This window comes from Manacus candei, unplaced genomic scaffold, assembly GCF_025592945.1.
Source record: "Manacus candei isolate 608988 ecotype Guabito, Panama unplaced genomic scaffold, ASM2559294v1 h1tg000035l, whole genome shotgun sequence".
Lineage (NCBI taxonomy): Eukaryota > Metazoa > Chordata > Aves > Passeriformes > Pipridae > Manacus > Manacus candei.
In genome coordinates, this window is record NW_026138083.1 from 3666332 (window position 1) to 3681283 (window position 14952).

Here is a 14952-nt window from a genome sequence, read left to right on the forward strand (position 1 = left end):
TCTTCTGACTTCTGTTCTTTGTACCTACCCCTTAAATTCTCAGAGTTTTTGGAGGAGGTAAATATATTTTGTGATTAAAACCTTCGAGGCTCACGGACAAGAGCAGTAACAAGGAGTGGTCTTGGGCACTCCCTTAAAAGCCAAATTCTTGAGGAGAATATTTTTTAGGGAATTCTTAAGGAGAATATTTTTAAGCAGAAGAGCAATTTGAATTCTTCCAGCTGCATTTTCTCTGTGGATCAACAGTTGTGTGGAGCTCCCACTCCCTGCAGGTGCCAGGGCTGTGTGTGCCCCGTGCCACGGGAGCTGCTGGCACCTGCAACCTCCTCTCAGTGTGCTCCTGATTATCCCAAACTGGGCCAGACACAGGAATCCTTCACAAAAAACTCTCTCCAGATCCATCTGGAAGCAGGAGACAGGGAGAAGAGAGAAGGGGAGGGGAGCAGGAAGGGTTAGAACCAGTCAGAGCTCTCAGGATTTACCAGCGGAACGTTAAATAGGGAATGTCAAAGTTGTGATGTCAAAGCTGTGATGTCAAAGCAAGAAGGATTTTAGGTCTTTTCCTTATTATCCAGCACTTTTTGGTGCTTTACAGAGGCATCTACAGTATCAGACATACAACTTTATTTCTTACTTCTCATCAAACTGGGCTTCATTGCTGGTTGTCTTCTTTCTAAAGGACAGAACTATCCACGGCATTTTCAATCAACATTTTTGCCCCTGAAAAAAACAGTGTCCTCCAAAAACTGCTGTTTAGAGCTTCTGCTCTCTTGAGACTTTCAATGTCTGAGCAATGCAAAGCCTCCCCCATCTCTGGTTTTGAGGTAGAAGACAGGTGGAACTAATGCCTTTTTACATAGAGAGGCATCATCACCAACTTGCCCTCATTTAAAATTGCAGTAAGTCAGGACTTACTGTCTTGAGCCACTTTTCTGAGGTTCTTCCTTCTTTATGAGGATTTTGCAGTTTGAAATGCACAATTCTGAGGCATTAGGATCAGTAAAAGCTTCTTTCTGAGGAGGTTAAAATCACTTTGCTTCCCTATTGAAAGGTGTAATTTTCAATTCATGTCCTTTATTTCTTTCCCAAACTGCATAAAGACACAGCCCCTTCTGAGGTAAGATGTGAATACCAGTGCTCCATTCCCCAGGCAGAAAATAACATTTATTAGCCTTTTTCTGGTAGCAGCAATGACAGGGTTGTGTCCATGATCTTTGCAAATTCCAGTAGTGGTCTCCTCTACACAAATACACATTTTGCTGTTCACTTCATCCACTTCTGGCAGAAATAACCACAGGGCAGGGACAGAAAGGGTACCCTCAGCTGAGAAAAGATGCTGCTAAGATGCCACTCAGGTGATTTCTCTTCTCTCTGCTGCCAAAATGCAGTTCTTGCAAGGAATCCCCATGAGCAGCAACTGGAAATGAGTCAATCAGAGCCCCCAGAGCTCACTGCACACCAAAACCCCCCAAAGACCCCTGAGTTTGCAGAGCAGCAGAAGCTCTGCAGGATCTCTTTCAAAGGGGTTGTGCTGCTGTGCCCAGCACTGGGTTGGCTTTTTTTTTTTTTAGCTCTTTCCTAAAGTAAAAAGCAGATGGAGACCCAGAGACCCAAGCTGCTCAGACAAGATCTGGGAGCTTTGACAGCCACGTGGGGTGAGCTGCATCCACCAGGAAAAGTCATCTTTTTTCCCAAAGGCATCTGTGTTCACTTCTGCCCCACATAAAGGTTCAGCACTGGAGGTTATTTTTGTTCTGTGGCCTCCAAAGCTTCGTGTCCTGCTCTGGAAGTGAACCTCCACAAAAAGACTGGGATTTCGTAACGCTGAGAAATCCCAGATCCCCTCAGGACTGAGCTGGGAAAAACAGCAACCGGGAGAACACCCCCTTTCCTGCTCTAAACTGTGTTTTCCAGAGATGTATCCTGTGTTAATATTCCTGTTGTGATTGACAGGAATGTGTTGTAAACTCTGTGAACAGACACCAAGGGCATTATTTATGGCAAGAAGCTGCTGACAAATCACATTTCAAATCAGATGCAAATACTCTAATGGGTAAAGAGGAAAACATGAGGAGAACCCAAGAAAAAAAACTCTTCTATTCATTCTGGTGACCCCAATTACACCTACAGTTATAAAACAGAAAATGTTGTAAGAATTACAGGATAACAAGCAAGGATTGCCAGGAAAAACTACAGGATGTGTCTCATTCAAGTAAATTCCTTCTTATCAGCCTAATTCTAATTGTTGATCCTTAATTGCTGATGCTCTTTTTAATTTCCATATATTCCAAGAAGACAGGTAAGGCTCATGACCAAATTCCCAGGTACACAAAGAGCCATTAAATGGAATATGCAGAAGACAAGAACGTGAAGATCCTCTGCCTGCCCTCCCTAAGCTGTTTCATGATTAATAATTACCTTTAAAAGATTTCAAAGATAACACATCAGCAATTAAAGGACTGCACATGGCTGGAGTGTAACTCCAGAGTGATGGGTTTTAATAAAAGATCAAAATACTCTTCTCTGTGCTGGGATCATTTTGGTAGAGACAATGTTACAGCAAGACAGACTGACAGGCAAGCCAGCACTTAAATTTTTACAGAGAACATTTTAAAACATGAACTATAATTCTCAGCCTAATTGCTCTGTGAACTTATTTGTTGCCAATATCATTATTTTTGTTGAGTGTTGTTTTATACTGGAATAGTAAAGACAACATGATGTGTAAAGGCACATTCCTCCTATGACTGGTATAAGCACATTCCTAATATTACAGTTACAGGAATTCCAGAGCCTTGGAGGAGCTGTGGGCCTATGGAAGAGCAGGAAAATTTTATGTTGGGCCACTGGAAGGTGAATTAGCTGTGACCACACCCCTGCACCTCCAGGCAGATACACAGATAGTTCCATCAGCAGCTCACTGACATGTTTCTATTGTCCTGAGAAACCCAAGGAAAACAAACTGCTTGTATAATTAAATATCTCTCCAAGTACTTCAATTTGAAAGTGTTTTTCATGACAGGCAGCTCTAAAGAAAATCTTGGGGACTGGATATATTTAGATACATAAAAGTGTGAGCAGACTTTTGCTCACACTTCAGCTCCTGCCAGCTGGAAATGCAGAACATCAGAATGGGAATGAAGCAGTGTTAGAAGTCAGGAGCTGGAACTGCTCCTCCACTTCCATCACCTCACAGCAAATTTTATGTTCAGTTTGATGAGGATATCACACTGAGATTGTGTCACAACTGAGCCTGACACAACCTGTCAGAATGCCACACTCAAAATGTGATTAATTAATGAGATTGATCCGATTGATGTGAAATCAGAGGGATGGAAAGAGCTGCCCAAACAAACTCCAGACATGACTTTAACTCTCCTGCTTGAAATGGTACAGTCAGAACAACCACCTGTCCAGTTAAAAGTCTATCAGCTGCCATTAGAAATAAATGCAATGTCCAAAAGTCCCACCAGAGAAATTCTTCAAATCAAACTTTACCTGATAACATAAGTCCTAAAGGGTATAATGTGCTGCATGACAGCAGGGATGTGTAGCCATATTCTGATCTATAATGCAAAAACAGAAAGAGAGAAAAACTTCATTAATGACATTTAAAGAGAATGGTAAAAAAAAAATGAAATATTGCTGGTACATTTGCACGTGCAACCCCACTTTAAAAAAAGGCTTTCTTGGTGTTTTCCATTTTTCATTCAACTTCAATCTCTTAATTTCCTTGTTTTCAAAACAGGAGTTGCATCTTTCCTGCTTGTCAGCTGGAAAATATACACTTTGTATAAATAGTATCCTACTGCTCAGGTGCCTCATTTTTAAAAATTTTCTGTAGTTTCTTCAGTAGGAAAAATTGCTACTCAGCCCTGTGGGGTTTCTTTTTTTCTTTTCAAGTCCACAAGAAGATTATTCCATTCTTTCTGTTCCTTGCAAATCGCTCCTAAATCGAGTAACATCATTTGACTTGTGGTGTTTTTGCTTCTTAGGGCTTATGTATCCTATAAAATAGTGTTTTACAAGCACAGGTTTTTCACCACCACCTTTGCATTTCTCCTATTTGCAATTTTCCCTTTTACCACCTTTGGAAAGAAGATGCAAGAAGAAAAATATATGCAGAGGAAAAAAAAACACCCTGAAACAGCTACTGGGCACCTCTGTGAGGGAAAGGACCAACCAAACCACTTCCACAGGCCAAGTTAGAATTCCCATCTGCATTTCAAACAGGAGCAGGGATCCTGTTAAACCTGTTACAGAGAGAAAACTACGTGCCAGGGAAGGGATGAAACAGCAGCAGCTCTTCCCTCCCCAGGTAATTTTAATCATGTGCACACACAAAGCTCTTGGGAAAAGCCAACACTGTCACTCAGGGCCATCTGGCCTTAAAACAAGAGTTCACCTTAGCCAGGATTTCTTGCATCAGTGGCAAAGAATTCAACTCTGTATGTAGAAAATGCACATTCTCCTCCTTGCCAGGAGAGAGAACGAGATTAGGCTGGAAGAAAAGTGTATCCCCAGCGCTGCTCGTCAGCATTTCCATAATGAACCAAAGAACTTTTTTCAGAACTGACCCAAAAAGTTATCTGCAGACTACTTTTCACAGGGCAACAAGAAGAAGCTACTTTGCAAAACAAACCACTCAAAATCTTCCCCTTGTAAAAAAAACCAAAAAACACTTGGAATAAGCCTCTGATCCAAGAGGGGAAAAAATGCAAACATCCCAAAGATACAAAGTGTAACTGGAAGATGCTGGTGCTGGAAACAGGAATTCAATAACATTTTGACAGGGAGTTGCAGGGATGACAAAGATCCCATTGTATTTACACAATCTGATGTTTAACATGGTGTGCTCTGTTCCACAGGGAGCAGGAGACAGCAAAGAAAATGTATTTCTTTGTGAAAGAAAAGTATGAAGTGGTTTCATCATTTTGTTCTTACGGCTTTCACCCTTCACAGCAGTTTTTGCTCTGCATCAATTCAAACTTCTAAAGCCATTTTATACATCTGTGTACTTGCATTACATACAACCTTCAGCCTCAGAATTCAATTAAAGGATCATTCCGCATGTTACAAATGAAAATATAATTTCAAACATGTTAAATATTCAAATCCTGAATTATTTAAATGACCTAAAAAGAGCACATATAAAATGACATGAACTAGCACCCTTAAAATGATAAAAAATAATATCAAATTATATTAAAAATCCTTCAACTTGGTTTTTTTTTTTGCTTCCAGTTGCTTTTAAGACAAAGTATTCACTGCATCTGTTCTGTTCTCAAGTTTCAGAAGGGTTTTTTCCTATTATTTACCCTTTATCAGAGGTAATTAGTTGCTAAAAGGCAGAGCACCTCTCAACAGTTTTTACTTCTGATTCAGCTTTGGAGGTTTCACCCAGTAAAATGGATGTGAGGTTTAAACCCTGCACAGAACAAGCTGTAGGTCATTCACCATTTCACTATCAGAAATATTTACTGAATTATCTATATTTACCTATGTTATATGAATTATACAGAGAAGTGAGAGAAACATAAAACAGAGAGAAACATATCAAAATCATCATTATAAAAGGAAAGAAATATCTTATTTTAATATTAATATTGGTAAGGTAAAATGTATTTTATAAAAAAAACCAGCTGCCTCATTTGGATCTAATAAATATATTGCATCTGAAAGTCAGAAGCAGTGCTAACAAGTACAGAGTGACACCAAAATGCAGCAAGTAGATGAATAAGGCACATTAATTACACATAAAACAACATCTTCTTATACTTTCTGCAGTGAACTGACAGATAAAATCTAAATTTAATTTTTTTTTAAAACAGTTTTCCCCTAACTCACACAGATTTGCCAGCAAAGCAGGAGCTCAAAAGAAAGATGCTGGTTGAATGGGAAGAGCTGCAATGGTGGAAGAGGTTGAAGAAACAGTTCTTCTGGTTATCGTTTGGATTGAATTTCATTTTATCTGGCAGGTTTAACCACAGAGCTCACCTAAAATAGTTCCAAGAAAGAGCTAAATGTGTCACCTACTAGAAAAAAAGATAAATGCAAAGTTGCCAAATAATTGTCTGCAAGGAGAAAGTCTGATGATAAATATTTTGGGTTAAGGGCACATCACCGAGAATAAAGAAAATAAACAAATTATGTGGAGAAAAATAAAGATTTCCAAAAGGACAAAGAAGCAAAGCAGTTGCAGTGGGATGGGATATGCAGGAAATGGGATTTGCAGGCAGAATGCTTACTGAAAAACAAGGATTTCAAATTGCCAAGAGTGTCAAAATGATGCTGAACTCCCTTCCCATGAGGCACAACAAACTCCTGGTTTCCTTTTTACCCACATGTAATTTCCACCAGACAGGGCACAACTTCATATTCTCACATTACACCAAGTTTTCCCATGTCCTCTTTCAGGTCTGGGGTTTATTTTCATCACAAATCTTCAAATCTCCACTGAAATCAGTTTGTAATTCCACCAGTCACAAATCACTGTGATTTCAAATCACTGAGATGATGGAGGATGTGCATTCTCAAACTAAATGAAGAATAAAAGATGATCCCCTCCATGCTGCAAATAATATACTATAATATAAATAATAGAAATATCTGTAATAATATAAAAATCACAGAAATCCCAAAGAAATCCATTTGTGCCTCACAAGAAGAGCTACAAAGTTAAAATATCCTGAGGAACTCAAGATATTTCCATGGCACAATTTCAGGGACAGCAATGACTTCTGACAACATTCTTCTAAGTTTCATCTGGGGCTGTTACAATCTTCATATTGAGGTAGAAATCTGAAAAAAAAAATCTCCTTGGGTGCTTTGGGAGGTGGGGAAGTTTGGACAATGGGAGTTCTTGAACGACAAAACGCCACATTCCCAACAAGGAAAATCTTCCAGCCTTTTTTATCCCTGCCTGCTCTTCCAGAATCCTTCCAGACTTCCTTTTTTGTGCTGAATTTCTAGGGAATACTTACATTGGATACCACTGTGATGAAGGCATGTGCTATGAGAAAGGGCAGCGTCTCGGGGCTCCCGTACTCGAAACAATCCTTCATGAGGGAAAGGCCATTTTTGCCACAGAACAGACAAACATAACGAAGCAAGTGCAAGGGGACTTCTACATCCTGCAAAAATATAAAAAAAGGAAGAATTTTAATCATCAGTTAGAGCCATGAAGTCATCCAATGAGTGTAACACAATGAATGAACGTGGTTATTTGAAGTTTCTGGGATAACTTACGTTCATATCACAGAATGCCCCTAATATATTGCTTTCTTGAGCTGAAATATCCTGTTGAAAAAGAAAAAAAAAAAAGCAGAGTTAACTGAAGCAAGAAAAACACATTTACAGAACAAAAAACCATTTTGGTAAACAAGTGACCATTACCAGATATCACTGTCACCCAACAGAAAAAAAGCAAACTCCTGATTCAGGGGAAGACACAAATTTTGCTCCACTTTTACATTCCAAAACACACTTTTCCATACTTTTTACTTTGTTAAGAAGTAGATATAAGCACACAAAGATACGCTCATGAGAACATCTCGGTGGCTCTCTCAACACCTGGATTAACAGATTATTCTACAATCCCAGCCCCTTCAGATCCCCAGTTTTTTCAAGAGGAATATGGCCCACAGAGCAGAACCGACCCAGGGAACTCTGGAAGGCAATTTCTCCATAAAGATGAGACACAAATGCAAACACCCGAATTTAGATGAACTGCAGGATGTCCCACAATCCTGCATTTCATGATTTAAGGGGTTAAAGCTGTCAAATTATTCATTGCCAGCAGAATATTAAAATTCTCCAACTTCCACTACGATATATTTTTATATGTAGCAAAACACATCATAAAATGGAAGTGTCATATTCTTACAGGATTAAGGCAAGATGGGGAAGGAACTGTATCACCCTATCACTCTGTTAACTACTTGCTGCAACCAGAAATCTATTTTCTAGAAGTGCTGAACTGAAGAGGGTTTGGGAAAACAGCTTTTCTTTTTAATGCCCACTTGTTGGGCAACAAAGAGCAGGAAGTTTCTTTATTAGGGCTGTAACACCTCTTGGGTGTTTGGGGCACATGGCTGGGGGCAAAAAAGGTATTGGAGGTATAATATGTGACAGTAAAACACAACATTGCCATGGATACAAATTCCTCTTCCCATCCCTCTCCAGTACTGACAGTCACCAATCAAATGGAAGTTGAGCAGAAAGTTGAGTTTTTTAAGTGAAACTTCCTGACTATATTTTAAATAGCTGTGTAGGAGTGAGCTTCCAACTGTACCAGAGGATGCTGGAGGCAAGCAATTTTGGATGGATTAAGTGTGATACAAACATTTTGAATTATTCAATATGCTCATATTATAGCTAAGCATTTATTTTTCCTTTTTTTTCCCCCCCACTGAACTCCAAGTCATGCCTGAACTCGTGATACTCCAGCAGTTCTTTTTAAAGCAGCTCTGGAGGCAGTAGGTGGTGTGTTTTTAAGCAGCAAGGAAAGGTGTTCAGTGCTCTGCTCAGGAAAACTGCAGGAAGAGGGTGAGAAATTTCATTAGTTTTCTTGAATAAAACAGAGACCTGTTGTCAAGTCAACTCCAGCTCCTGGAATGCAGGAACCTCCACAGGGAGGGCTGTGGGACAAGTCTTGCAAAGCTTGTAAAAGTCCTGCAGTTGAGAGGCTGAGTCTGGAAATGTGACTTCTGTCCTTGGAGATGTGGAACAGAACAGCCTGAAAGCTCCTGAAGCTCAAATTTACCAGGAAATAAGAGAATTCCTCATGGGAATCTACTATGGGGTTAAAGCTCACCATCACTTCACGGGATCTTACAGCCTTTCTGGACCTAAAGGGGGCTGGAGAAAAGCTGGAGAAGGACTTTTCACCAAGGCAGGCAGGGATGGTGTTGTCCCAAAGCCCTCCAGCAACAGGAAAAGGGGGAATGGCTTCACACTGAAAGAAGGTGGGTTCAGATGGGATATTAGGAAGAAATTTCTCTATGTGAGTGTGGGGAGGCCCTGGTACAGGTTGCCCAGAGAAGCTGTGGCTGCCCCAACCCTGGAAGTGTCCAAGGCCAGGCTGGACAGGGCTTGGAGTAACCTGAGATAGTGGAAGGTGTCCCTGCCCATGGCAGGAGGGTGGAACTGGGTGAAAATATTTACTTGGAGAAGCAGAAGAGCACAAGATTCCAAACAGGGAACTACAGCTACAGACACCTGAACAACTGATTTTTTTTCCCCCTCTTTCATTTCATCCCATCAAGAACTGCTCCATGCTCAGGTAACTCCCTTTGCATTCAATGTTCATTCTGAGCCACTGCAAAGTTCAGGAGTTCACATTGTTGCTTCTCTCTCCACAGGATTTTAAGAGCCTCCTTTTATAGATTTTTCCTTCCTCTGAAGTGTATTAAACTTGCTGCTCCAAGTATGAAAAGAACAGGGCATACAGTCTTAAAACTACCCTGCATGCAAGAGCTCTTAAAAATATCCATAAATCCAAAAAAAATGAAGCTCATTTCAAAGCATGAACATTGCTCAAAAAAAAAAAACACAATGGCACTTATAAAGATATTTTGAGCAAATTTTGTTTAGGATGAAAAATAGACACAAAGGCCTCTCTGGGCACCAAAACTATTGGGAGATTTTAACACAAGCAAAGGGTGTTGTGGTCTTCCTGAATTCTTACACCAGGGAAAACCTCCTACTTCCACAAGGATGTTTTTCCTCTCCACTAGACAGTCAAGTGTAACATGGCTCTGGCAAGCCCCTCATAAGAGGATTAGACTTCAAGACTTGTCTGTTGCCATCGAGAACAAAGACCTTGGAGGTGTGTGCAGAGTAAAGGATAATGGGAATACCGGCTGCTCATGGAATAACACCATGGGAAAGCCTTACATTGGACACTTTTTAACTGACAGCCCAACTGGTCATTCCCAGGCAAAGTAAAACCTCACTGGATGTGATGACTCCATGAAATGGGGCAAATTCAGCTCAAGAATCTGGAACAGGGAATTTCTGAAGTCAGGGTGGAGACTGGAGTCCGTTTTGCATCAGCAAATTTCCCTTTTTCCAGGGCAAAAGAAATGCTTCGAGGGAGAGGAAGAGCTACAGCAGCTTCTCCCAACAAATTCCTGACAGATTTAGTCTGTCCAGGAATCTGTTTAACTTACCAATTATAGACAACATACTTCAAACAGGGATTTTAATTTTATGATCCTTTGAGGACTGAGACCAAGCCTGATTTAAAACAAAAAGTGCTGTCATTACTGGGACTAACCACTTGTCTCAATTTAACTAAGATGTGCTTTAGACTGAAATCCAAAATCCAATTCTAAACCTCCTGAAATCCAAAATCAAGTTCTAAACCTCCTGAAATCCAAAATCAAATTCTAAACCTCAGTGAGTTACTCACAGGAGCAAAAGGTTTTGACACTAAAATGTCTAAGAGTGCTTTAGAATAACAGAATCCCAGTGCTTCCTAAATATAGAAGATATCAGTTTGTGAGAACAATTCTTGATGCAGGGACCTTTAAAAAGCAAAGAAAAAAAAAATCTCCCTCTGAAAAATGAAAAAGGTACATGACAAATATGGCAGGTGACATCTGGGTCTGAATCACTTCTAGGCTGCACACCAAGTAAAACAGAAATCCCATCAGGCACTCAGAGATTTTCTTCTTATCATTTGGAAGTGGAATTAAAAGAGAAGGAAAAAAAAATAATTAAATTGTCATTTAAAAGAATCAAGTGTGCTTGTACACAGAAAAGCTGTTCCAGGATTGTTCATCCCATATTCCTCTGGAGCTGCTTTCAGTCAGTGTCCCACAGAGGATAAATCACTTAAGTAGTCATTGATTTATTGTTTTTAACTGACAAGACAGATCTGCCCTCTGTAGCTCCTCCCTGCAGAGGCTGAGCTGCAGATTAATTGATGTGTGTGAAAGTTTAAAAGGCAGGTCAGGAAGAATGATGGGAAACCCGAAATCCACAAATCCTCCAGTCCACAAATCCTAATTTTGCCTCCTTCTTCCACACACATATATTTGAAACAACTCTGTTCACTTGCACCCAAACGTTTTGGAAACAAAATCACAAAATCCAGCCCAGAGCTCCCAAAACTCTCTAAATAAAAAATTAAAGAAGAGTGGGTTAACTGCAGTTTAATTGTCCAGTCTTTCTCAAAAATTTGTTGGACAGAAGCTTTTTCTATTGAGCTAAATGTACTTCTTTCCATATAAATATTGTAAAAGAACAGGTTATTTGTTATTAAACTGCCACAAGTTGCCAACCTTTACAAGAAATAAGTTTTTTCACCTAGGAAATGCTAACACCCTATTTATTCCGGAAACTGTGAATTCAACATGGTAGAATTTTTGCCTTAATTTTTGTTGTTGTTGGTTTGTTTTTCAGAAGAAAATAAGGTATAACAAATACCACAGAGAAAAAAATCAGCCCTGTGGAACAAAGCTACTTGTGCAGAGCTCAGTTATTCCAGTCGATTTAACAGCTCTTCCAACAAGTTTGGTCTTGCACAAAGTTCAGTTTCTGAAGCTTTGCTTCCAGAACCACAGATTGCAATGAAATTAGTAAACTATTAATGGGTTACCTTCAGGAAGAAAGACCTATTTTTTGCCTTTCTGTTATTTAACCAGTGGGACAACTCGGTGTACAGTTCCATCCAACATTATCAATATATTACCTGTAACAATTCAGCATATTTTAAAGAAAATGTAAGAGGATGTGTCAAGTTCCTGGGAGATTTTGTGCTGAAGTCAACAAGGAGAGCTGGACCTGAGAGCAAGGAGCACCAAACACACACAGCCTAGAACGATGAACCTTTCCCAAAATATTTCAGTGCAGACACAAAGAAGATTTACCTCTATTGTGGGATGGGTATTATGTTTATAAGCTGTGTAGAGAGGAAACTGAATCTGAAAGATCTTGGCCACACACAGCAGCAACTTCTCCTTCTCATCAGTGCTCCACAAGCCAAAAGCATCCGTGTTCTTGGCGGGCTCCTCCTCGGGCAGGAGACAAGTTCTTGCAGAATCGAATTTTTTCTCTATAGATTTTTGTCTCTCTCCATTTTCCTCTTGGTGAGACTCTCTCTCTACATTCAGGGGCTCCTCGTGGTTACTCTGCTCTTGCCATGTGGAGTCGATGTTGATAGTGCAATGTTTACAGAGCTGGTCCCGCAGAGCTTGAACTTGGGCAATCACTAAGTTAATGAGGGCACAAACTACTTGGTTAAAGATCTCCAGGTGTTTATACTCCTTGAAACAGCACAAACATTGTCTGCAAGCAAACAGGAAGGAAAAAATAAAAATAAAGAACTCTTCACGTTAAAACATTTGCAACAAAATATTTGACAGGCTCGAGAAAACCCAAAGGAAACAAGACTCCACCCGGAAGGAGTGGGAGTCACAAAGCCTTCCATAAACCCTGTGAGCATCCCATTGCTTCCAAAGGCTTATCAAAGCTAGGAGGTCCCTCATTTAGCAGCTGCTCCTGTGAGTAAAATACAGAAAAACCCTCTTGTGGGCAAGGTCATTGTGCTACTACAGCAGCAATGTTTGCCAGGATGTTTCTGAATCCATTTCCTCATCTGGTTTTCTCTATTGCTCTTCTGCAATAAATCACCTGCCACTCCTGCCAGCCCTGGAAGAGCTCATGATTGTTATTTTCAAAGCAACAGGGCTGCAAAATAATTTTAGTTTTAATTGAGTGTTTAAGTTCACTTCCTTTGGATGGGGATCCCACGGACATCGGTGCCCTTTCCCCATCCAGGAAAATGCATTATCTCCAGGCCTTTTTGCACTTGGCAGGCTCAGAGACTGTTCCCCTGATTATTTACTGACACACTGGAAGGGGAAAAGAACAAGGGGGAAAACTAAACACCATCTCTCTATCAATATAATGAGACAATTCAATAAAAGCATCGATTAGAAAACTCTAACACAACTCTAATGGTGGGTGAGGATTAACTAGACGTGTAAAATAAATTCTGGGTGTATAAACCCCCAGGGCAGATACCCTGGAACCTCTTCCTGGGCACATCTGCTTCTTCCATACAAACAAGCAACTTCCTCATTCTGAACAAAAAAATGGAGGATAGTCCCTTAAAAAGATCTAAATGCTGGAGAACATGGAGAAGAAAGGCATCGATTCGGTGTCCTCACTGAAAATCAAAATTAAAGACTACGAGCTTGTAACAGACCCTGACAGGGACTCTGCTCTTTCTCACTCCAATTCTACTACACTGTGTAACTCCTACATAAACTGGGAGCTGTCCTGTAGTAGAGACCTTTCTCCTGCTGGATGGAGAACAACAGCCCACGAGCAGAGTCCTCAGATATTAAAATAAGACAAAAATCACCCGTCTCTTTTCTGAAGAAAATGAGCAGACAAAAGACAGGGCAAGAAATCAACTCTGCAGAAGAGTTTTTGGAATCTCTTCTTAAACACAGCATTTAATTCAGAAACTGGGCTTAATAAATCCTAATTTGTAAGAAAAAAGTCAAGAGAAGCCAGAACTGTGACAGGTAGAGGGGGCTGCCTCTCCTGATGGAACACAAACATGTCCTGGAGCTCCAGCTCTTAAAGCACAGACTTTCTGAATACACTTTTTTTTTTCCCCAGTGGGTTAGACAAAAAGATAACATTCGGGATTCCCTAATTCCAGCACAGCTAGGGTGTCTGAAGCATCTAAACCCTTCTGTTCCATCTGTGCAGGAAGAAAAATCCCTTTAATACTGGTTAAGGGGAGTGTGCCTTTACCCATTTGAAAAGCAGATTTTTGCCATTTACTTGTAAATGTATTTTCATATTAACAAACGACAACAAGGGATTGCAGGCAAAGCCAAGTGTATCCTCAAGCAGTTTTCCCCAAGGATAAATGCTTGGGGATAAATATCTACAAAAGGTCCATCACTTATGCCTGCAAATTACTGCCCTGCTTGGGTGTAACAAATTATTCTCTGTAACAATGGAAATTCTGGTGAATATTCTCACACACTGGAGAATTTGGTTTCCAAGCCAGAGGCCTGTGCAAAACCTCTAAGTCTTCCTCTGTCGGGAAAAGCTCCACCAAAAATTAAAGATCTATCAAAAAAATTGAGTCTTCTGCTTCTTTGAACATAAAACTCAAATGGAAGCACCACACACAGATGGAAGAGAAAGGTGTTCTCCAGGCTGGGTTCCAGCTGATCTTCTGAAGGAGAGTAAGAGATTTCAGCTACAGGCAACAAAATAAAAAGTAGTTCTTAAGGAAGGCCTCAAAACAACAAGCAGAACTCTCAAAAAGCCCATCTGGCAGAGGAGAAATAGAAATTAAAATGTCAAGTACAACTCCTTCCTGGGGCCCCTTTGTTGGACTCTGCTTGAACAGCTTAAGGACTGTTTTCCACAGTGTTTTATAGCATGAAACCAATTCATATGGAAGGTAACAGAGAAATCAGAAGGAAATATAGAGTTAAATGTTATCTAATCTGTATTTATTTCTTCAGTTTGGGTTTGTCATACTAGAGCTGTTGAGCAGGACAAAATCTGAACAGATGATGCCCGGGAAAACAACTGGGTTGCAATTGTTCTCAGGGAAAAAATGGGATCTAGGACCTGTCAAGAAATGACAGGATTCTGCCTCCTGTGCCTGCTGTTTATTTGGATTTCAAAATTCCTTCTCTGTGTCTAAAAGCACGTGGCAAAAGATAATGAACTTGGCTTGTCATCTTTTGGTAGAATGAGGAAGAGGAGAATTCTGATTTCACAGGTATCCAAAGTGTGACATTCCTGTTGTTTTTTTTTCTTTTGGAGTCTTCTAAACACCCAAATAATGTCATCTAATACATCCTTTATGCTTTTCTCAATATTTCTTGCAGTTTAGTTTGGTCTTGTAACCACTGCTGAACACTGAATTCCAAACATCTTTACTGTAAATTCTTTCTAAAAACTGCT

General features: G+C 40.1%; 1 protein-coding gene across 10 annotated transcripts in view; it reads right to left on the minus strand.

Moving 5' to 3' along the window:
* The window catches only part of USP34 (ubiquitin specific peptidase 34), a 147118-nt gene that overhangs the window by 74177 nt on the left and 57989 nt on the right, over positions 1 to 14952 (minus strand). For 9 of the 10 annotated variants that reach the window (XM_051792972.1, XM_051792974.1, XM_051792965.1 and 6 more), the window contains exons 3-6: positions 11877 to 12294; positions 7249 to 7299; positions 6984 to 7133; positions 3499 to 3566 (exon numbers count right to left, since the gene is read on the minus strand). The exons of the other annotated variant lie outside the window; for it this stretch is intronic. In XM_051792972.1, coding sequence (XP_051648932.1) covers positions 3499 to 3566; positions 6984 to 7133; positions 7249 to 7299; positions 11877 to 12294 — 687 coding nt within the window. The remainder of the gene's footprint in view (positions 1 to 3498; positions 3567 to 6983; positions 7134 to 7248; positions 7300 to 11876; positions 12295 to 14952) is intronic. 10 annotated transcript variants of the gene reach the window in all.